This window comes from Electrona antarctica (assembly GCF_951216825.1).
Source record: "Electrona antarctica genome assembly, contig: scaffold_57, whole genome shotgun sequence".
Classification (NCBI taxonomy): Eukaryota; Metazoa; Chordata; class Actinopteri; order Myctophiformes; family Myctophidae; genus Electrona; species Electrona antarctica.
Genome location: NW_027637144.1, coordinates 588,746 through 612,879, shown reverse-complemented (window position 1 = coordinate 612,879; position 24,134 = coordinate 588,746). Strand labels below are relative to the sequence as shown.

The 24,134-nt window shown below is 47.1% G+C and overlaps 1 protein-coding gene across 1 annotated transcript in view; it reads right to left on the bottom strand.

Moving 5' to 3' along the window:
- The window catches only part of apoba (apolipoprotein Ba), a gene marked incomplete at its 5' end in the record, with an annotated part of 89,779 nt that overhangs the window by 26,266 nt on the left and 39,379 nt on the right, over window positions 1–24,134 (bottom strand). The window contains 12 exons of the mRNA XM_079531960.1: window positions 1,537–6,139; window positions 6,693–7,084; window positions 8,806–8,964; window positions 9,726–10,114; window positions 11,336–11,428; window positions 13,125–13,408; window positions 16,240–16,361; window positions 16,558–16,733; window positions 17,579–17,751; window positions 17,855–18,094; window positions 19,683–19,893; window positions 21,244–21,374. Coding sequence (XP_079388086.1) covers window positions 1,537–6,139; window positions 6,693–7,084; window positions 8,806–8,964; window positions 9,726–10,114; window positions 11,336–11,428; window positions 13,125–13,408; window positions 16,240–16,361; window positions 16,558–16,733; window positions 17,579–17,751; window positions 17,855–18,094; window positions 19,683–19,893; window positions 21,244–21,374 — 6,973 coding nt within the window. The remainder of the gene's footprint in view (window positions 1–1,536; window positions 6,140–6,692; window positions 7,085–8,805; window positions 8,965–9,725; window positions 10,115–11,335; window positions 11,429–13,124; window positions 13,409–16,239; window positions 16,362–16,557; window positions 16,734–17,578; window positions 17,752–17,854; window positions 18,095–19,682; window positions 19,894–21,243; window positions 21,375–24,134) is intronic.

Genomic DNA, 24,134 nt, shown 5'->3' with positions numbered 1-24,134 from the left:
ATCTGTCTGTGTCCCACATGGAGGTCTCTGTATCTGTCTGTCTGTGTCCCACATGGAGATCTCTGTATCTGTCTGTCTGTGTCCCACATGGAGATCTCTGTATCTGTCTGTCTGTGTCCCACATGGAGATCTCTGTATCTGTCTGTCTGTGTCCCACATGGAGATCTCTGTATCTGTCTGTCTGTGTCCCACATGGAGATCTCTGTATCTGTCTGTCTGTGTCCCACATGGAGATCTCTGTATCTGTCTGTCTGTGTCCCACATGGAGATCTCTGTATCTGTCTGTCTGTGTCCCACATGGAGATCTCTGTATCTGTCTGTCTGTGTCCCACATGGAGATCTCTGTATCTGTCTGTCTGTGTCCCACATGGAGATCTCTGTATCTGTCTGTCTGTGTCCCACATGGAGATCTCTGTATCTGTCTGTCTGTGTCCCACATGGAGATCTCTGTATCTGTCTGTCTGTGTCCCACATGGAGATCTCTGTATCTGTCTGTGTCCCACATGGAGATCTCTGTATCTGTCTGTGTCCCACATGGAGATCTCTGTATCTGTCTGTGTCCCACATGGAGATCTCTGTATCTGTCTGTGTCCCACATGGAGATCTCTGACTGTATCTGTCTGTGTCCCACATGGAGATCTGCCTTTGTCTGAAGAGGGCAAACTGACTGACTGTGAAAAGTGAGTGGTTAAGTAATCAATTGTCAGGTGTGGGGTTGCCATGGCAATCATTTGGCTGAGGCAGAGGCTGGAAATTGCACAGGTGAGGGGATTTAGGCTGATTAGGCCCACTGGCAGAGGCTGAGCAGAGCCTTTTGTGGTGGTTCTGGAGAACCGTGGGTCCGACCGACTCGATACCGGGCACTGCACTCCCCTACTCGTGGAACGAGTGTGTCGAATGTGAAGGCGGTCTCGAGTTACGTGCATTATAACCGTACACACACACACGCACGCACGCACGCACGCACGCGCGCGCGCACGCACACACACACACACACACACACACACACACAGAGACGTGGTGCATTTATAGTAGGATTAAAGAAGCTGGAAGTGCTCACCTAAAGCAAGAACAAATATTAAAGGGGCAGTGCCACCATTTTTGTATATTTTTCCAGTTTTTCATGTGTCTATGAGGTGACAGTACTTCATTAGACACCCTGGGGTCGTTTTTATGTGCAATGGTGTATTAACTTTGTATTTAGGTTTTCTTCCTGGAGGCTGAACCCTTGACAGTCAAACGGGCCAATGAAATAAACAGTAATATAGTGACATCACACTATCAGCCCCTCCCCTAACCCCTCCCCCTTTATCATGCAACTAGAGCTGTGGGTGCGGCTTCAGTGGGGGGCGTGTCCACATAAAAACAACATTTTAACAAATACTGTACACTTTTTTGAAAAAATTATACCTCCTTATATAGCAATAAGACCTGATGATCATGTTTTAGGGTGGAACAAAATCACGGCACTCCATCTTTAAAGAGCAGTTTTAAACCATTTTTAAAGTTCAACACAGGTTCTAAACAAAGACTCACCTCTTTGGGAACAAAGTAGTTGAAGGCGGGCAGCTCAGCGCTGAAGGCCGACACCTCCATGTTCAGGACGGGGACTCTGTATCCCGGCACGGTAAAGATTCGAGGCGGCTGACCAGACGTGTCCATCTTGTGCTTGACGTACTGCACCCTCGCTTGGTCGTAAGAGTCTTTCAGAAGCGCCACGACCGCGTCTCTGCATTCTTCAAACTGGCCACGGAGGACCAGGGCGTTGTGGTCAATGGCTTTGTAGAACGGCTCCAGGTCCAAGTCGAACGTGTGCACGTCGGGGTTCTTGTGGTAATGGAGCTTCATGTTCATGTCAAACGACTGCTGCGGAGTGGTCAGCAGGTCTCGGAGGCCGGCGTGTTCCCAGAAGGAGAACTCTTTCACCTCGGGCGTGGTCGTGTCCAGGAAAGGCACCGTGATCTCGGGCACAGTGAGGGGAACCGTCAGGAACTCCAGGTTAGCCTCTCCGTTTCCTGCTGCGTGGAGGAACGTTTCCTGCTCGTTGTTTTCCGTGACGATGTTGTGACTGTACTTGTATTGGTTGAATCTGGCCACGGCCAGCCAACCAGCGCGCTGCCTCTCCGAGTTGAGAACAACACCGTAGTCGTGTTGCAGGTCCACCTTGCCGGTGAGCTTGAGTGGCAAGAGGATCTTGGAGTTCCCTTTGTTCCTGGAGTCCAACACCAGCTCAAACGGACGGGCCAGGAACTCAAAGGTGTTCGAAACGGATCCGCTCAGCCTCCCGGTGAGTTCGGCGTTGTGTGAGGCCGTCACTGCGACTCTCAGGTCTCCGACGTGAGCCTCTCCGTTCAAAACCACCACGCTGCTCCTGACAAACGGAGCTTCGGTCTCGGCTCGGGCTTCAACGGTAATGTGGCTTAAGATGACCGACTCAGCATTTAATCTTTGCTTTGACTTCAAGGCCATGCTGTCCGTGTCTCCTTCGAAGGTCAGCTTGGCAGTGCCAGAGTTGACGGTGAATTCCAGATTGCTCTTGTGCGTGCCCTCATCCGCGTAGTCCCGGATGGACAACTTTCCATTGCCATCAGTTCCAACGGTTAGAGAAACTGTGCCAGATTCGATCTTGGCCGCGACATTTTGAGTCAGGGCCGCTTGACTGGACGTTCCGGCCGACGGGATGTTCAAGTCGTGGTTGTAGATCGTGTCCATGGTCGCAGATATCAAACTTGCCCTGGGCTCTGCCCGAGCCGTTCGCGTAGCCGCAGATGCTCCAGTACTCAGTATAAAAGCTAGGTTGTTGACGAGGTTAGCCGAGTAAATCGGGGTGGTAACTTTGGCAGTGGTCTTCGCCGTAGCTTCGGCCGAGGAGCCGGCGATGGTCAGTGAGCCCGCGTGGTCAACCTCCAGCGCTGCGTGTGAGGCTTTCACCGTCTCCGTGAACAGAAGCTTCTTCATTCTGGGAGCTTCGATGCGAGCCGTGGCGTCCAAAGAATGATCGAGGAACTCGACCGTGGACTTGGCCTGAGAGGTGAGGGTGGCGGTGAACTGCTGGTTCTTGGGCGCCGTGGTGGAGTTCTCGAACGACGCCGTCGTTAGAAGCATGTAATGAGGAGAGTTCACCCTAAACTGGCCGTGGAGTTTGCCAAAAAGTGGAATACAAACGTCACTGGGAATCTGGGGCAGCTTTATATCTGGAATGGGAAGCATGGTGATTTCAAAGTTCTCCAGGTTTAATTTTGGGACGTTGATGGCTGGGAACTTGATTTCCGTCAGCGTTATTTCAGGGAAGGTGAAATCTGGTATGTCGATACTTAGATAGAGAGCTCTTAGTTCCCCGAAGATTTCATCTGGTTCAGGCATGGTAATTTCCAGCTCTCGGAGGTAGTCGACGGCCTCAATTATCTTTGCTTTCATGGCTTCAAAGTCTACGGTGAAGGCAGGTATGGTGTAGGAACCCAGGATGGTGAACTCAGGGACGTGAATCTGAGCCGGGATGCTGATGTCCTGCAGTGAGTTCAGGTTGATGGTGAAGGCTGGGACAGCCAGGTCAGTGAGAGGGACGGTGAAGCTCTGGAACTCCAGCTCGGCTGTCTTCAGCGCCTCCAGAACGCCACCGATGGCCGCCTTGACCTGGTCCACCATCTCGTGGTCCTTCAGACTGCGGATCTCTTCCATCAGGTTGTCCAGCTGAAGGGAAACGTACGCCACGATGTTGGTGTAGGACTCGCTGGCCCTGCCGAGGTAGACGCGCATCTCGTCTCTGATGTCCATCTGGACGATCCTCTGCCTCATGTCCTCCAGCATCTCCTGGGCCTTCATCTTGATGTCGCTGTAGGCTGTGGTGTCCAGCATGGCGTTGAGCCTCCTGACCAGTTCAGCCACCTTGGTGTCTTTAAGCTTCTCGATGTAGTTGACCACGGCCGTCTGGATCTCCCTGACGAATTCCCTCATGGCCTCCAGCTTCTCAACGAGCTCGTACGTCTTAATCTGCTCGTTGATATCGTTTGTCAGCTCAGCAATCTTCTCGTTGGCGTGGTCGACGAACGAGTTGTAGTCAAAGTCCTTCATGGACTTCAGGGCGGATGAAATCCTTTCGTTGAGTTCGTCCACACTGTGCTTGAAATCGATTGCTTTCAGTTGATCCGTCACGTAATCCACGAATCCTATGATTTTGTCAAAGGCAAGTTCAAAGTTTATGGATCTCAAGGCGTCCGCCACGGCCTGCACAGTCTCCTCCACTTTGAATTCTTTGATCAGAACCACCGCTTGGTCCAACAGATCTTTAAACTTTTGATCCAGATCGTATTTGACGACTAGGTCTCTGAGGTAGAAGTACACCGCGTTGAGTTTGTTGGGGATCTCGTACTCTTCGATCCAGTTCACCACCACATCTTTCATTGACTCAACAACTCCCGCGATCTCTGAGGTGGGCACGTGATAGGATAACTCCTCAAAGTACACGGTCCAATCAAAGGAAAGGATCTGATCGCGCAGATCGTGGAAGAACGCGACCACGTCGAAGCCGTACACGGCCTCTTTGAAGTCGCTCAGCGTTTGCACGATGTTTTCCTTGACGCCGTCCTGAAGCCACGTGACGCCGCTCTCTGCCAGCTTCTGAACGTCCATCTGGCCCACGATGTCCTGGGCGGCGGCGATCAGTTTGACCAGAGAGTCCCTGATGCGATACCTCTCGTCAAAGTCCCGGAGCTCCTGTCCGATGTCGGAGAGGACGGAGGACACGGCGCGGGCGTACTCTCCGCTCTCCACGTAGTCCTTGGCCTTCAGGATGAGCTCTCGGACTCGGACGGCGAGCTCCGTCAGCGCGGTCTCCAAGCGAGCTCTCAGATCCTCCATGGCGAGCTCCAAGTCCTCCATCGTCACGGAGAACTCCTCCATCAGATACGCCAGCGTCTCTTTGGCCTTGCTCACCCTGCTGTCCATGTCCAGCCGCGCCAGGAGGTGGCGCACCTGCGCGGGCAGCTCGTCCAGTGCGGCTCGGAAGCGGCTCATCAAGTCGTTCATGTCGAGGCCGTTGATGAAGTCCTGCAGTGACTCCAGGGCGCTGACGAGGGCGCTCTTGAGCTGTTCGAACGCCAGCGGCAGGCTCTCGACGAACGGCAGCTCCACGATGTGACAGTCGCCGCTCTTGTCGTACTTGAGGAAACCGGCGACATTGAACTCCTGCTTCTCGGGCTCCGCCCTCTTCTCTCGGGCCGCGCCCAACCGGCTGAACAGGTTGGTCAGCAGCGCGGCCGTGAACTCCGCTCCCGTCTTCTCGGGGTCGTTGTAGAGGGCCACGTCTTGGCTGTAGGCGTGGTCGTTCAGGTTGTTCTTGTTCTTCCAGGTCAGCGACTGTTCGCTGGGCGTCAGGAGGCCGTCCAGCTTGTTGTCCACGTACACGGACGTCTCGCCGTCCTGCAGCGTGTGTACGGTGGACACCCTGTAGTCGTGAGAGAACGCCAGAGCCAGAGGCTCCACCTTCAGCAGCAGTTTACTGAAGGCTTGTCCGACGTGCTTCCCGTACAGCTCCACCTGTCCGTTCCCGTTGACGATGCCGTCCACGCTGAGGCTGAACGGCTGCGCCGCGGTGCGCAGCGAGCCGTCCACGACCAGCGGCTCCGAGTTCACCCGCGCCTCACACATGGACTTAGAGGAAAGACCGGCAAACTCCAGCTCACAGCTGTGACTCAGCTGGGCTTCCAGGAGGCTGGCGGACGTGCTCCATTTCACCGAGCCGGCCAGCTCGTCGTACTTGATCTCGTAGGTGTGTTTGACTTCCTGCGCGTCTCCGTAGGATCCTTTTACGCTTCCCGTCAGGTCGACCTTGACGGGCTCCACCTTCAGGTGTCCTTCGTTGTTGAGGTCGGCATTGTACAGCTTCAGGTCGTTGGTGACGTCCAGAGACGCCACGAAGGGTTTGACGTTGACCTTGATGTCGTGTTTGTAGTAGACGTCCTCACAGATGTAGTTGTCCGTCTTGGAGCGCAGTGCCAGCGTCCACAGCGTGACCGTCAGCGTTTGGCTGTTCTCCGTCTTCATCTGCCGCAGCGAGCCCATGGCGTTGGCGCTGGCGGTCAGAGCCCTCCGGTTCAGGAGCACGTCCAGAGTGTTTCTGGTGCTGGCGTCATGCGCGTACCTGGAAATAAACCAGAGGTCATGTTATTCATTTGAAGGGATTGTGACATTAAAAAAAAGAAAATCTTAATATTGTTTGCACCTAAAAAATAACTGAACTGTTAACATTCAGCAGATTGTCTGTGAAAAGAAAATGACTCATTATAAAGAATGTCCCATTTCACAAGTTTTTCAATGTATAAAAATCATTTGAAAATGGCCAATCTACAAGCTCACAATGCGCCGCGATGCGACACATTGTGAGCTTGTAGATTGGCCATTTTGGCCAAAGAATTAAATGGCCAAAAATGTATATATAGGGCTGAAGGTGGTCCCTGGCGCATATAGGTGTATAGTTATAGGGCTGAAGGTGGTCCCTGGCGCATATAGGTGTATAGTTATAGGGCTGAAGGTGGTCCCTGGCGCATATAGGTGTATATATAGGGCTGAAGGTGGTCCCTGGCGCATATAGGTGTATAGTTATAGGGCCACTGGTGGTCCCCGGTGGACCCCTGGTGGTCCCCGGACCACTGCTATCCAGTGTGTTTTCTGAGCATGCCTCCAGATCAACGCACCCCTTCAGGACTGCGTTCAGAGAGGCCTCGGAGGCCGTCAGTCTCCCCTCCACCTCCAGCTCTCCGCGGCTCTCCTCGGCCATGGCTTTGGACTTGGAGGACAGTGACGCCCCGCTGGCGTCCACCACGGCGTCCAAGACGCTCTCGAAAGTCACGGGGCTGCACTGGATGCTGTTGGTGGCGCTGGCGAGCAGGCCGGTCCCGCGGGCCACGCTCAGCGAGGCCTTGTGCAAGCCGCGGCCCGCGGCGAAGGTCAGCGAACCCTCCGAGTTGACCTCCAGGCCGTCCGTGTTCAGGGAGCCCGTGAGCAGCGAGTACAGCCTGTTGGTGTCGTCGTCAGCCTGGGACTCCACCCTGAGGACGGCCATCTGGGCCGACACGCCCAGCTCCACCTTTAATGATAGAGATACAACATTACAACACGCCCAGCTCCACCTTTAATGATAGAGAAACAACATTACAACACACCCAGCTCCACCTTTAATGATAGAGAAACAACATTACAACACGCCCAGCACCACCTTATACTCAAGAGCGATGCAGGAGCGCAAAGCACCAACAAACTGGCCGGATGTATGGAGATTGGAGAACCAGGATGACTGGAAGAACTGGCCAGATGTATGGAGAACCAGGATGACTGGAAGAACTGGCCAGATGTATGGAGAACCATCTGGGATGACTGGAAGAACTGGTCAGATGTATGGAGAACCAGGATGACTGGAAGAACTGGTCAGATGTATGGAGAACCAGGATGACTGGAAGAACTGGTCAGATGTATGGAGAACCAGGATGACTGGAAGAACTGGCCAGATGTATGGAGAACCAGGATGACTGGAAGAACTGGTCAGATGTATGGAGAACCAGGATGACTGGAAGAACTGGCCAGATGTATGGAGAACCAGGATGACTGGAAGAACTGGTCAGATGTATGGAGAACCAGGATGACTGGAAGAACTGGCCAGATGTATGGAGAACCAGGATGACTGGAAGAACTGGTCAGATGTATGGAGAACCAGGATGACTGGAAGAACTGGCCAGATGTATGGAGAACCAGGATGACTGGAAGAACTGGTCAGATGTATGGAGAACCAGGATGACTGGAAGAACTGGCCAGATGTATGGAGAACCAGGATGACTGGAAGAACTGGTCAGATGTATGGAGAACCACCAGGGATGACTGGAAGAACTGGTCAGATGTATGGAGAACCACCAGGGATGTCTGGAAGAACTGGCCAGATGTATGGAGAACCAGGATGACTGGAAGAACTGGTCAGATGTATGGAGAACCAGGATGACTGGAAGAACTGGTCAGATGTATGGAGAACCACCTGGGATGACTGGAAGAACTGGCCAGATGTATGGAGAACCACCTGGGATGACTGGAAGAACTGGCCAGATGTATGGAGAACCAGGATGACTGGAAGAACTGGTGGAGAACCAGGATGACTGGAAGAACTGGCCAGATGTATGGAGAACCAGGATGACTGGAAGAACTGGTCAGATGTATGGAGAACCAGGATGACTGGAAGAACTGGCCAGATGTATGGAGAACCAGGATGACTGGAAGAACTGGCCAGATGTATGGAGAACCACCTGGGATGACTGGAAGAACTGGCCAGATGTATGGAGAACCAGGATGACTGGAAGAACTGGCCAGATGTATGGAGAACCACCTGGGATGACTGGAAGAACTGGTCAGATGTATGGAGAACCAGGATGACTGGAAGAACTGGCCAGATGTATGGAGAACCAGGATGACTGGAAGCGACAATGGAGGGCTCGTCTGAGGACGACCTAGAGAGAGGGTTTAGATTACCTTGTTTTGCAGCGAGGCTCCTCCCAGGCCCGCGGTTAGGGTTTAGGGTTTAGGATATAGGGGTTAGGGTTTAGGGTTAGGCTCCTCCCAGGCCCGCCCGCGGTTAGGGTTTAGGGTTTAGGGTTTAGGGTTTAAGGGTTAGGTTTTAGGGTTTAGGGTTAGGCTCCTCCCAGGCCCGCCCGCGGTTAGGGTTTAGGGGTTAGGGTTTAGGGTTTAGGGTTTAAGGGTTAGGTTTTAGGGTTTAGGGTTAGGCTCCTCCCAGGCCCGTCTGCGGTTAGAGTTTAGGGTTTAGACTACCTTGTTCTGCAGGGAGGCTCCTCCCAGTCCCGCGGCGGCCGCGCTGCACTTCAGCGTCAGCTGGGCGTCTTTGACCTTCAGCTCCGCCACGTGTCTGAGGGCGTCGGCCAGAGCGCTGGTCTGGGACACGATGGACAGCTCTGCGTTCTCGTAGACGCCCTGGATGGAAAAATATATACTGTATTATATATTTACTGATAGTACACTCCCTGGATGGAGAAATATATACTATATTATATATTTACTGATAGTACACTCCCTGGATGGAGAAATATATACTATATTATATATTTACTGATAGTACACTCCCTGGATGGAGAAATATATACTATATTATATATTTACTGATAGTACACTCCCTGGATGGAGAAATATATACTATATTATATATTTACTGATAGTACACTCCCTGGATGGAGAAATATATACTATATTATATATTTACTGATAGTACACTCCCTGGATGGAGAAATATATATTTTACAGTGTTGGTCATCTCTATCTACACCTGTACAGTGTTGGTCATCTCTATCTACACCTGTACAGTGTTGGTCATCTCTATCTACACCTGTACAGTGTTGGTTATCTCTACACCTGTACAGTGTTGGTCATCTCTATCTACACCTGTACAGTGTTGGTCATCTCTATCTACACCTGTACAGTGTTGGTCATCTCTATCTACACCTGTACAGTGTTGGTCATCTCTACACCTGTACAGTATTGGTCATCTCTATCTACACCTGTACAGTGTTGGTCATCTCTATCTACACCTGTAGAGTGTTGGTCATCTCTATCTACACCTGTAGAGTGTTGGTCATCTCTATTCTCTATCTACACCTGTACAGTGTTGGTCATCTCTATCTACACCTGTACAGTGTTGGTCATCTCTATCTACACCTGTACAGTGTTGATCATCATACCTGTACGGTGTTGGTCATCTCTCCGAGCGGGGAGGTCAGGCGCAGCGCCGACTCCCCTCTCCCTCTCCGGGCGTGCGGACGCAGGGCGTAGCTGTGGGTGTAGCTGCCGTCGGCCGACAGCCCGCCCGCTCCCACCGACGCCTCCAGGGCTCCGTCTCCGGTCACCTCGTCTTCGGCGGACGTGGATTTGGCCGAGTAGGAGAGCGAGGCGCGCAGACCCACGGGGCCGGACGCCTCCACCTTGTAGCTGGCTCTGGCCTGGACCCGGTCCTCCGTGAGGCTCAGGGTCTCCAGGCCGCTGAAGCTGGCCTCCAGCAGGCTGTGGCTGAACGAGCTGTTGACCAGAACCTTCAGGTTGTCCTGGACGCGTCCAGACATCAGCCCTGTTCCTACAGACACAAGGAAATACAATGCATCAGCCCTGTTCCTACAGACACCAAGGGCTGTCTAAAGAGGACGAGACGCGAAGACCGTACGGGCGACGCCATGTTGCTCACATGGTGCTCCATGGAAGGAAAGAAACATGCGCAGTTGAGACCAGGAAGTTGGACATGACAAATGGCGTGATGCCACTGACAGGAGATATGCTTGTACATATCATGTCACGTCATTGCATTTTACCTTTTATTTTAACGTTTTAACAGCAAATGGATAAGTAAGTCCCAGCATGGATCATCACACAGACAGTAATGTTGGTCGGACGTGACATATGTACAAGCATCTCTCCTTTCATTGGCATCACGCCATCTGCAGGGCCATTTGCGCCATATCTATGTCCAACTTCCTGGTCTCAACTGCGCATGTTTCTTTCCTTCCATGGAGCACCATGTGAGCAACATGGCGTCGCCCGTACGACTCCATGTTGTCTTCGCGTCTCGTCCTCTTTAGACAGTCCTTGACAGACACAAGGAAATACAATGCATCAGCCCTGTTCCTTCAGACACAAGGAAATACATCAGCCCTGTTCCTACAGACACAAGGAAATACAATACATCAGGCCTGTTCCTTCAGACACAAGGAAATACATCAGCCCTGTTCCTACAGACACAAGGAAATACAATACATCAGGCCTGTTCCTACAGACACAAGGAAATACAATACATCAGCCCTGTTCCTACAGACACAAGGAAATACAATACATCAGCCCTGTTCCTTCAGACACAAGGAAATACATCAGCCCTGTTCCTACAGACACAAGGAAATACAATACATCAGGCCTGTTCCTACAGACACAAGGAAATACAATACATCAGGCCTGTTCCTACAGACACAAGGAAATACAATACATCAGGCCTGTTCCTACAGACACAAGGAAATACAATACATCAGCCCTGTTCCTACAGACACAAGGAAATACAATACATCAGGCCTGTTCCTACAGACACAAGGAAATACAATACATCAGCCCTGTTCCTACAGACACAAGGAAATACAATACATCAGCCCTGTCCCTACAGACACAAGGAAATACATCAGCCCTGTTCCTACAGACACAAGGACAGAGTCATCCTTGTTCCTACAGACACAAGGACAGAGTCATCAGCTATGGAAATGATAGATAAATACCTTCCAGTTTGTAGGACTGGGTTGATAAATAAATAGATAAATACCTTCCAGTTTGTAGGCCAGAGGGTTGAAGGGAGACTGAGCCGTCACTTTGTACTGAGCGATGTAACTGGGAACGTCATCCACTGAGTTGTTACCTGAGATCAGAAATACATTTATTATTACTAATGTGATCACAATTACATTTATTAATAACTAATCTGATCACAATTACATTTATTAATACTAATCTGATCAATTAAATGTATTAATAATGATAAGAATTACTAAATAAAAATGAGCCAGACTGATAAGGTGGATTCACTCACGCATTGCATCAGTCTGGACTTCGGCCAATTGGGAGATTGTATGAGTTAGGATTAGGTTTAGGGTTCGTACCTCCAGACAGACTGCCCTCCCAGCTGTACAGGGTTAGGGGTCAGGGTAACATTACCTCCAGACAGACTGCCCTCCCAGCTGTACAGGGTTAGGGGTCAGGGGTTAGGGGTTAGGGGTCAGGGTAACATTACCTCCAGACAGACTGACCTCCCAGCTGTACAGGGTTAGGGGTCAGGGGTTAGGGGTCAGGGTAACATTACCTCCAGACAAACTGCCCTTCTAGCTGTACAGGGTTAGGGGTCAGGGGTCAGGGGTTAGGGGTCAGGATAACATTACCTCCAGACAGACTGCCCTCCCAGCTGTACAGGGTTAGGGGTCAGGGGTTAGGGGTCAGGGTAACATTACCTCCAGACAGACTGCCCTCCCAGCTGTACAGGGTTAGGGGTCAGGGGTCAGGGTAACATTACCTCCAGACCGACTGCCCTTCCAGCTGTACAGGGTTAGGGGTCAGGGGTTAGGGGTCAGGGTAACATTACCTCCAGACAGACTGCCCTCCCAGCTGTACAGGGTTAGGGGTCAGGGGTTAGGGGTCAGGGTAACATTACCTCCAGACAGACTGCCCTCCCAGCTGTACAGGGTTAGGGGTCAGGGTAACATTACCTCCAGACAGACTGCCCTCCCAGCTGTACAGGGTTAGGGGTCAGGGTAACATTATCTCCAGACAGACTGCCCTCCCAGCTGTACAGGGTTAGGCGTCAGGGGTCAGGGGTTAGGGGTCAGGGTAACATTACCTCCAGACAGACTGCCCTCCCAGCTGTACAGGGTTAGGGGTCAGGGTAACATTACCTCCAGACAGACTGCCCTCCCAGCTGTACAGGGTTAGGGGTCAGGGGTTAGGGGTCAGGGTAACATTACCTCCAGACAGACTGCCCTCCCAGCTGTACAGGGTTAGGGGTCAGGGGTTAGGGGTCAGGGTAACATTACCTCCAGACAGACTGCCCTCCCATCTGTACAGGGTTAGGCGTCAGGGGTCAGGGGTTAGGGGTCAGGGTAACATTACCTCCAGACAGACTGCCCTCCCAGCTGTACAGGGTTAGGGGTCAGGGTAACATTACCTCCAGACAGACTGCCCTCCCAGCTGTACAGGGTTAGGGGTCAGGGTAACATTATCTCCAGACAGACTGCCCTCCCAGCTGTACAGGGTTAGGCGTCAGGGGTCAGGGGTTAGGGGTCAGGGTAACATTACCTCCAGACAGACTGCCCTCCCAGCTGTACAGGGTTAGGGGTCAGGGTAACATTACCTCCAGACAGACTGCCCTCCCAGCTGTACAGGGTTAGGGGTCAGGGGTTAGGGGTCAGGGTAACATTACCTCCAGACAGACTGCCCTCCCAGCTGTACAGGGTTAGGGGTCAGGGGTTAGGGGTCAGGGTAACATTACCTCCAGACAGACTGCCCTCCCATCTGTACAGGGTTAGGCGTCAGGGGTCAGGGGTTAGGGGTCAGGGTAACATTACCTCCAGACAGACTGCCCTCCCAGCTGTACAGGTTGCTGTGTATCTTGGTGGAGGCGTGGGCCAGGCCCAGCAGGGGCAGAGAGAGGTCCCAGGCCCGCGGCACCGTGAAGGGGGGCAGCGGGTAGCGCGTGGCGGGGACGTGCAGGCCCAGCTCCGCCACGCTGAGCTCTGGGATGGACAGCATGGATGGCATGCCCAGATCCTCCGATGTCTTTCCTCCCAGAGGGAGAGGCAGGGAGACGGCCCAGTGGTGAGGGTTGAACTGGTACCTGAACAGGCTGTCTCTGTTTAAATATATAAACATATAAATATATCAGGGAGACGGCCCAGTGGTGAGGGTTGAACTGGTACCTGAACAGGCTGTCTCTGTTTAAATACATGAATATATATATATAAATATATACATATATAAATTAATACACATATAAACATATAAATATATAAATATATCAGGGAGACGGCCCAGTGGTGAGGGTTGAACTGGTACCTGAACAGGCTGTCTCTGTTTAAATACATGAATATATATATATAAATATATACATATATAAATTAATACACATATAAACATATAAATATATAAATATATCAGGGAGACGGCCCAGTGGTGAGGGTTGAACTGGTACCTGAACAGGCTGTCTCTGTTTAAATACATGAATATATATATAAATATATACATATATAAATGAATAAATACAAATATAAACCTATGTGAAGAGTTAATTTAACGGTAACACTTTATATTAAGGTCGTTATAAATGTTTGTAATCATGTATAACAACTTATAACCACGTTTATAACATATTATAAGTGCTGGTCATAATGCATTATTATGTTCAGTGGAACAGCACATTATAACTATTATAACTTAGGTGGTTATAAAGGCACATAGAGAAGTGCTGTAATGTCTGTGTCATAATGCATTATAACCAATGTGTATTAAATGGAATAATGTCTTATAAACATCAATAATATTATACAAAGTTTTGTCACTTTACTTAAAGGGCACAACGTCCTGCTATAGCATATTATTGATGCTTACAAGTAAGACGCGCAAACGTGGGAAGCGAACGCAGCTCGTAAATTGCAATAACAACAATTAGAATAAATGATGTACTTTTTAAGGTTTTTTTAAAGTTCTCTTTTCTTCTTATTATTTTATTTTGTAAGTTTTTTTAAGTTAAGTTTGTGTGTGTGTGTGTGTGTGTGTGTGTGTGTGTGTGTGTGTGTGTGTGTGTGTGTGTGTGTGTGTGTGTGTGTGTGTGTGTGTGTGTGTGTGTTTCTGTGTGTGATACACCTGCGCCCTCTGGTGGCGGGCGGGTGGTGTTACAGCGTGACACACAGACACACACACACACACACACACAGACAGACATGTTCTGCTAGGTCTCATAGTTAGTGCTCACTGCGTTCGCAATCACTGCGTTCGCAATCACTGCGTTCGCAATCACTGCGTTCGCAATCACTGCGTTCGCAATCACTGCGTTCGCAATCACTGCGTTCGCAATCACTGCGTTCGCAATCACTGCGTTCGCAATCACTGCGTTCGCAATCACTGCGTTCGCAATCACTGCGTTCGCAATAAGACATTATTCCATTTAATACACATTGGTTATTGTGAGCAAGTTTGGTTAGAACCCAAAGTCTGGTCACGTGGTATGGGGCCGAGAATTACTCTTGAGCAGAATAGTAATTCTTGAGAATAGGATTCTAATAGCGCTGTAAAGTAGTTACACTAGATAGATAGTTAGTTTGTCAGTCGTAATCTGCTTGGTATTTAGGCCTGATATAGTCTTGGAGATGTCGCCCGTGACATCACTGCGGTGATATCAGAGCGACCCTAACAGTTATAATGCATTATGACACAGACATTACAGCACTTCTCTATGTGCCTTTATAACCACCTAAGTTATGATAGCTATAATGTGCTGTTCCACTGAGCATAATAATGCATTAGGACCAGCACTTATAATATGTTATAAACGTGGTTATAAGTTGATTATAAACATTCATAACACATGTTATAATGCCTTATAAGCACATTATAATGCATTATAAATGAGCTATAATGCATTATAAAGACGACCTTAACACATTTTGGGTGGGAATCCCTTTTGGTGTTTTAAACATTATGTTATAATTTAGCTATTGAAAAATAGCAGATCTACAAGCTCATAGGTCTTATAGGTCTGCTATTTTTGAAAAATCGTGAAAATATTTATTTCAGAAAACTGGAGGATTTAGAAGATTTTTTTTAAATGTTGAGGTCAGGCCTAAATGGGTTAATATAAAGTGGTACCAACATGGTAATAGTAACATATATTCATATAGGTGTAACACATACAGTTAGGGTACATGTGTTCATATATAACACATACAGTTAGGGTACATGTGTTCATATATAACACATACAGTTAGGGTACATGTGTTCATATATAACACATACAGTTAGGGGTACATGTGTTCATATATAACACATACAGTTAGGGGTACATGTGTTCATATATAACACATACAGTTAGGGTACATGTGTTCATATATAACACATACAGTTAGGGTACATGTGTTCATATATAACACATACAGTTAGGGTACATGTGTTCATATATAACACATACAGTTAGGGGTACATGTGATCATATATAACACATACAGTTAGGGTACATGTGTTCATATATAACACATACAGTTAGGGTACATGTGATCATATATAACACATACAGTTAGGGTACATGTGTTCATATATAACACATACAGTTAGGGGTACATGTGTTCATATATAACACATACAGTTAGGGTACATGTGTTCATATATAACACATACAGTTAGGGTACATGTGATCATATATAACACATACAGTTAGGGTACATGTGTTCATATATAACACATACAGTTAGGGTACATGTGTTCATATATAACACATACAGTTAGGGTACATGTGTTCATATATAACACATACAGTTAGGGTACATGTGATCATATATAACACATACAGTTAGGGTACATGTGTTCATATATAACACATACAGTTAGGGTACATGTGTTCATATATAACACATACAGTTAGGGTACATGTGTTCATATAGGTGTAACACATACAGTGAAGCACAAACTCACGATTGAAGGAAGAGTTTCTGGGGCAGAGGAGGCAGTGTGAGGTCAGAGAGACTTCTCTTACTCCTCTGGTTGTCCTCTGAGGGAACGCTGGCAGACAGCTTATCTAGCCAGATAGTACCTGCCTGGAGAGAGAGAGACATTCACTTTACATTACATTAGAGAGAGAGAGAGAGAGAGAGAGAGAGAGCGAGAGAGAGCGAGAGAGAGAGAGAGAGAGATGCCTTTCATTTATAATGAAAGGCAGATAGATAGATAGATAGATAGATAGATAGATAGATAGATAGATAGATAGATAGATAGATAGATAGATAATCATACTTCCAGCCCCTTGGTGACGATGTGTCGTAGCTTCATGTCGGTCTTGGCCACCCTCTGCTCCAGAAGGTCTGTGATGATGTTCTGCAGATGTCTGTGGTAGACGTCAGCGTTGGGGACCAGCTTCTGGAGCTCCGAGTTCAGGTCTGTGTTGACCTCCAGCTCTAGTCTGGAGGCATCTGTAAATATAATACCTAATGTTAATACTAATGTTAATACTAATGTTAATACTAATGTTAATACCTAATGTTAATACTAATGTTAATACTAATGTTAATACCTAATGTTAATACTAATGTTAATACTAATGTTAATACTAATGTTAATACTAATGTTAATACTAATGTTAATACTAATGTTAATACGCGGCCTCCGCGCCAGCGGTTAGTGACCTCCAGCTCTAGTCTGGAGGCATCTGTAAATATAATACCTAATGTTAATACTAATGTTAATACTAATGTTAATACTAATGTTAATACTAATGTTAATACTAATGTTAATACTAATGTTAATACCTAATGTTAATACTAATGTTAATACTAATGTTAATACTAATGTTAATACTAATGTTAATACTAATGTTAATACTAATGTTAATACTAATGTTAATACTAATGTTAATACTAATGTTAATACCTAATGTTAATACTAATGTTAATACTAATGTTAATACTAATGTTAATACTAATGTTAATACTAATGTTAATACTAATGTTAATACTAATGTTAATACTAATGTTAATACTAATGTTAATACTAATGTTAATACTAATGTTAATACTAATGTTAATACCTAATGTTAATACTAATGTTAATACTAATGTTAATACTAATGTTAATACGCGGCCTCCACGCCAGCGGTTAGTGACCTCCAGCTCTAGTCTGGAGGCATCTGTAAATATAATACCTAATGTTAATACTAATGTTAATACTAATGTTAATACTAATGTTAATACGCGGCCTCCGCGCCAGCGGTCAGTGACGGGTCAGTCTCAGAGGTCATTTTGGGGGCGTTGGAGCTTACCGTATTTCAGCGCGACCTTCTGGACAGAGGTCATTTCAGGGGCGTTGAACGCGGCCTCCACTGCAGCGGTCAGTGTCGGGTCAGTCTTCAGCGTGGCGGTCACTGACGCATCGGTCTGGAGAGACGGAACCTGGACCTCGATCTGGACCATGGCATCCTTCATCATGTCCATTCTACAACAGATAATCAATCACCAGGGTGCGCTGTGGTATTTTAACAGTGTAGTACCTGGTGCGCACCACCAGGGTGTGCTGTGGTATTTTAACAGTGCAGTACCTGGTGCGCACCACCAGGGTGCGCTGTGGTATTTTAACAGTGCAGTACCTGGTGCGCACCACCAGGGTGCGCTGTGGTATTTTAACAGTGCAGTAACTAGTGCGCACCACCAGGGTGCGCTGTGGTATTTTAACAGTGCAGTACCTGGTGCGCACCACCAGGGTGCGCTGTGGTATTTTAACAGTGCAGTAACTAGTGCGCACCACCAGGGTGCGCTGTGGTATTTTAACAGTGCAGTACCTGGTGCGCACCACCAGGGTGCGCTGTGGTATTTTAACAGTGCAGTAACTAGTGCGCACCACCAGGGTGCGCACCAGTGTTTTAACCCATTTAGACCCGACAACTGATTCTACAAATGTCTTGTAAATCTGAAAAGTTTTCTGAAAAACACTATGTTTCTGTCAGTGGTTCTCAAACTGTTTCATGTCAAGGACGCCCAGAATAATCTGTATTGGCTCCCATCTGAAAACATGTTGTTCCAGGGACCCTCCCCCCAGAAGCAAATATTTGAGTTATAAAACGTTCACTGTGAAAGAATATATATATTCCAAGATTTGCGCCACATTTTCACGATTTCTCAAAAATAGCAGATCTACAAGCTCGTAAAAAATAGTTTAAAATAGTGGCTAAAGTGGTTAAACGCTATAAGGCGACACAGATGCGGTAACAGAGTGCAGTACCTGGTGCGCGCCACCAGAGTGCACTACAGTGTTTTAACAGAGTGCAGTACCTGGTGCGCGCCACCAGAGTGCACTACAGTGTTTTAACAGAGTGCAGTACCTGGTGCGCGCCACCAGAGTGCGCTACAGTGTTTTAACAGAGTGCAGTACCTGGTGCGCGCCACCAGAGTGCACTACAGTGTTTTAACAGAGTGCAGTACCTGGTGCGCGCCACCAGAGTGCGCTACAGTGTTTTAACAGAGTGCAGTACCTGGTGCGCGCCACCAGAGTGCGCTACAGTGTTTTAACAGAGTGCAGTACCTGGTGCGCGCCACCAGAGTGCGCTACAGTGTTGTAACAGAGTGCAGTACCTGGTCCGCGCCACCAGAGTGCACTACAGTGTTTTAACAGAGTGCAGTACCTGGTGCGCGCCACCAGAGTGCGCTACAATGTTTTAACAGAGTGCAGTACCTGGTGCGCGCCACCAGAGTGCGCTACAATGTTTTAACAGAGTGCAGTACCTGGTGCGCGCCACCAGAGTGTGCTACAGTGTTTTAACAGAGTGCAGTACCTGGTGCGCGCCACCAGAGTGCGCTAGTGTTTTAACAGAGTGCAGTACCTGGTGCGCGCCACCAGAGTGCACTACAGTGTTTTAACAGAGTGCAGTACCTGGTGCGCGCCACCAGAGTGCGCTACAATGTTTTAACAGAGTGCAGTACCTGGTGCGCGCCACCAGAGTGCGCTACAATGTTTTAACAGAGTGCAGTACCTGGTGCGCGCCACCAGAGTGCACTACAGTGTTTTAACAGAGTGCAGTACCTGGTGCGCGCCACCAGAGTGTGCTACAGTGTTTTAACAGAGTGCAGTACCTGGTGCGCGCCACCAGAGTGCACTACAGTGTTTTAACAGAGTGCAGTACCTGGTGCGCGCCACCAGAGTGCACTACAGTGTTTTAACAGAGTGCAGTACCTGGTGCGCGCCACCAGATTGTGCTACAGTGTTTTAACAGAGTGCAGTACCTGGTCCGCGCCACCAGAGTGCGCTACAATGTTTTAACAGAGTGCAGTACCTGGTGCGCGCCACCAGAGTGCGCTACAATGTTTTAACCGAGTGCAGTACCTGGTGCGCGCCACCAGAGTGCGCTACAGTGTTTTAACAGAGTGCAGTACCTGGTACGCGCCACCAGGGAGAGCTGTGGGACGTTCCTGTTGGTGACATCGATGATCAGAGCCCTCATGCTCTTGCCCTTGGCGGTGGAGTCTGTGACGGACAGCTTTAGCCCCGCCTCCAGGTCGTAGTCTGGGATGTTCAGCGACGTCGTCAGCGTGTTCCTGTTGCGGTTGTACTTCAGAGAGGCCGAGGCCTCGGCAGAGGGCACCCCTAGTGGAGAGGAGGGGAATAACATGTTAACCCATTTAGACCTGAGGACGATTCTACAAATGTCTTCTAAATCATGACAGTTTTCTGAAAAACCTTATGTGTCATTCTCGAACATTTTAATGTCAAGGACCCCCCAAAATATCTGTAATTGGCCACCGACCCCCAACTGAAAATATGTTGTTCCAGGGACCCCCTCCACCCAGAAGCAAAGATTTGAGTTAAAAATGTTTGCTCTGAAAGAATATACATTCCAAATCTGAGCCACATTTTCAAAAATAGCAATAGCAATGAGGCAATGAGGCAATGAGGGGCGACTGTGGCTCAAGAGGTAGAGCAGGTCGTCCAATGATCCATGGGTCGGCGGTTCGAATCCCGGCTCCTCCTGTCTACATGTCGAAGTGTCCTTGGGCAAGACACTGAACCCCAAATTGCTCCCGATGTGCTGGTTGGTACCTTGCATGGCTTCCCCCGCAATCGGTGTATGAATGTGTGTGTGAATGGGTGAATGTAATGCACAATCTATGTAAAGGTGTGTGAATGGGTGAATGTAATGCACACTCTATGTAAAGCGCCTTGGATAAAGGCGCTATATAAATGCACCATTTACCATTTAGCAGATCTACAAGCTCGTAACGCGGCTATGAGTAGTAGGAGAGCTGTCCTTGGTGGATCTTCTGCCATCCAAAGTTTGTATCTAATTTGTGAATTGTCACCTGCACCCTGTTGTTAGCACCCTGTTAGCCTGTTGTTAGCACCCTGTTAGCATCCTGTTAGCCTGTTGATAGCACCCTGTTAGCACCCTGTTAGCACCCTGTTAGCCTGTTGTTAGCACCTTTTTGTTAGCACCCTGTTAGCACCCTGTTAGCACCCTGTTAGCCTGTTGTTAGCACCCTGTTGTTAGCACCCTGTTAGCACCCTGTTAGCACCCTGTTAGCCTGTTGTTAGCACCCTGTTAGCCTGTTGTTAGCACCCTGTTGTTAGCACCCTGTTAGCCTGTTGTTAGCACCCTTTTGTTAGCACCCTGTTAGCACCCTGTTAGCACCCTGTTAGCCTGTTGTTAGCACCCTGTTGTTAGCACCCTGTTGTTAGCACCCTGTTAGCACCCTGTTAGCCTGTTGTTAGCACCCTGTTAGCCTGTTGTTAGCACCCTGTTGTTAGCACCCTGTTAGCCTGTTGTTAGCACCCTTTTGTTAGCACCCTGTTAGTACCCTGTTAGCACCCTGTTAGCACCCTGTTAGCCTGATGTTAGCACCCTGTTGTTAGCACCCTGTTGTTAGCACCCTGTTAGCACCTTGTTAGCCTGTTGTTAGCACTCTGTTGTTAGCACCCTGTTGTTAGCACCCTGCATACCTTCTGCCTTGAGGCTGATCTTCAGAGAGTCGACTTTCTGCCGTCCTTCCTTTCCTTCTCTCAGAGTCTCCGCAATGATGGAGGCGCTGAATTCTGTCACCTCTCCTGTAGGCTGGATCTCTACCGCAAACCTGGTGGAGAAACACTGTTTATTACTGTATTCTGTCACCTCTCCTGTAAAACCCTGTTTATTACTGTATTCTGTCACCTCTCCTGTAGGCTGGATCTCTACCGCAAACCTGGTGGAGAAACACTGTTTATTACTGTATTCTGTCACCTCTCCTGTAAAACCCTGTTTATTACTGTATTCTGTCACCTCTCCTGTAGGCTGGATCTCTACCGCAAACCTGGTGGAGAAACACTGTATATTACTGTATTCTGTCACCTCTCCTGTAAAACCCTGTTTATTACTGTATTCTGTCACCTCTCCTGTAGGCTGGATCTCTACCGCAAACCTGGTGGAGAAACACTGTTTATTACTGTATTCTGTCAGCTCTACTGTAAAACCCTGTTTATTACTGTATTCTGTCAGCTCTCCTGTAAAACACCGTTTATTACTGTATTCTGTCAGCTCTCCTGTAGTAGAGGATAGTATTATTACCTACCAGAGGGTAGTATTAGTATTAGTATTATTACCTACCAGAGGGTAGTATTAGTATTAGTAGGCTATTATTACCTACCAGAGGGTAGTATAATTACCTAGTACTTCAGTAGTATAATTACCTAGTACTTCCAGTCAGAGGTAGTATAATTACCTAGTACTTCCAGTCAGAGGGTAGTATAATGACCTAGTACTTCCAGTCAGAGGTAGTATAATTACCTAGTACTTCCAGTCAGAGGGTAGTATAATTACCTAGTACTTCAGTAGTATAATTACCTAGTACTTCCAGTCAGAGGTAGTATAATTACCTAGTACTTCCAGTCAGAGGGTAGTATAATTACCTAGTACTTCAGTAGTATAATTACCTAGTACTTCCAGTCAGAGGTAGTATAATTACCTAGTACTTCCAGTCAGAGGGTAGTATAATTACCTAGTACTTCAGTAGTATAATTACCTAGTACTTCCAGTCAGAGGGTAGTATAATTACCTAGTACTTAAGTAGTATAATTACCTAGTACGTCCAGTCAGAGGTAGTATAATTACCTAGTACTTCAGTAGTATAATTACCTAGTACTTCAGTAGTATAATTACCTAGTACTTCCAGTCAGAGGGTAGTATAATTACCTAGTACTTCAGTAGTATAATTACCTAGTACTCCCAGTCAGAGGGTAGTATAATTACCTAGTACTTCAGTAGTATAATTACCTAGTACTTCCAGTCAGAGGGTAGAATAATTACCTAGTACTTCAGTAGTATAATTACCTAGTACTTCCAGTCAGAGGTAGTATAATTACCTAGTACTTCAGTAGTATAATTACCTAGTACTTCCAGTCAGAGGTAGTATAATTACCTAGTACTTCAGTAGTATAATTACCTAGTACTTCAGTAGTATAATTACCTAGTACTTTAGTAGTATAATTACCTAGTACTTCAGTAGTATAATTACCTAGTACTTCAGTAGTATAATTACCTAGTACTTTAGTAGTATAATTACCTAGTACTTCAGTAGTATAATTACCTAGTACTTCAGTAGTATAATTACCTAGTACTTCAGTAGTATAATTACCTAGTACTTCAGTAGTATAATTACCTAGTACTTCCAGTCAGAGGTAGTATAATTACCTAGTACTTCAGTAGTATAATTACCTAGTACTCCCAGTCAGAGGGTAGTATAATTACCTAGTACTTCCAGTCAGAGGGTAGTATAATTACCTAGTACTTCCAGTCAGAGGGTAGTATAATTACCTAGTACTTCAGTAGTATAATTACCTAGTACTTCCAGTCAGAGGTAGTATAATTACCTAGTACTTCAGTAGTATAATGACCTAGTACTTCAGTAGTATAATTACCTAGTACTTCCAGTCAGAGGGTAGTATAATTACCTAGTACTTCAGTAGTATAATTACCTAGTACTCCCAGTCAGAGGGTAGTATAATTACCTAGTACTTCAGTAGTATAATTACCTAGTACTTCCAGTCAGAGGGTAGTATAATGACCTAGTACTTCCAGTCAGAGGGTAGTATAATTACCTAGTACTTCAGTAGTATAATTACCTAGTACTTCCAGTCAGAGGTAGTATAATTACCTAGTACTTCAGTAGTATAATTACCTAGTACTTCCAGTCAGAGGTAGTATAATTACCTAGTACTTCAGTAGTATAATTACCTAGTACTTCCAGTCAGAGGTAGTATAATTACCTAGTACTTCAGTAGTATAATTACCTAGTACTTCAGTAGTATAATTACCTAGTACTTCAGTAGTATAATTACCTAGTACTTCAGTAGTATAATTACCTAGTACTTCCAGTCAGAGGTAGTATAATTACCTAGTACTTCAGTAGTATAATTACCTAGTACTTTAGTAGTATAATTACCTAGTACTTCAGTAGTATAATTACCTAGTACTTCAGTAGTATAATTACCTAGTACTTTAGTAGTATAATTACCTAGTACTTCAGTAGTATAATTACCTAGTACTTCAGTAGTATAATTACCTAGTACTTCAGTAGTATAATTACCTAGTACTTTAGTAGTATAATTACCTAGTACTTCAGTAGTATAATTACCTAGTACTTCAGTAGTATAATTACCTAGTACTTTAGTAGTATAATTACCTAGTACTTCAGTAGTATAATTACCTAGTACTTCAGTAGTATAATTACCTAGTACTTCCAGTCAGAGGTAGTATAATTACCTAGTACTTCAGTAGTATAATTACCTAGTACTCCCAGTCAGAGGGTAGTATAATTACCTAGTACTCCCAGTAGTATAATTACCTAGTACTTCCAGTC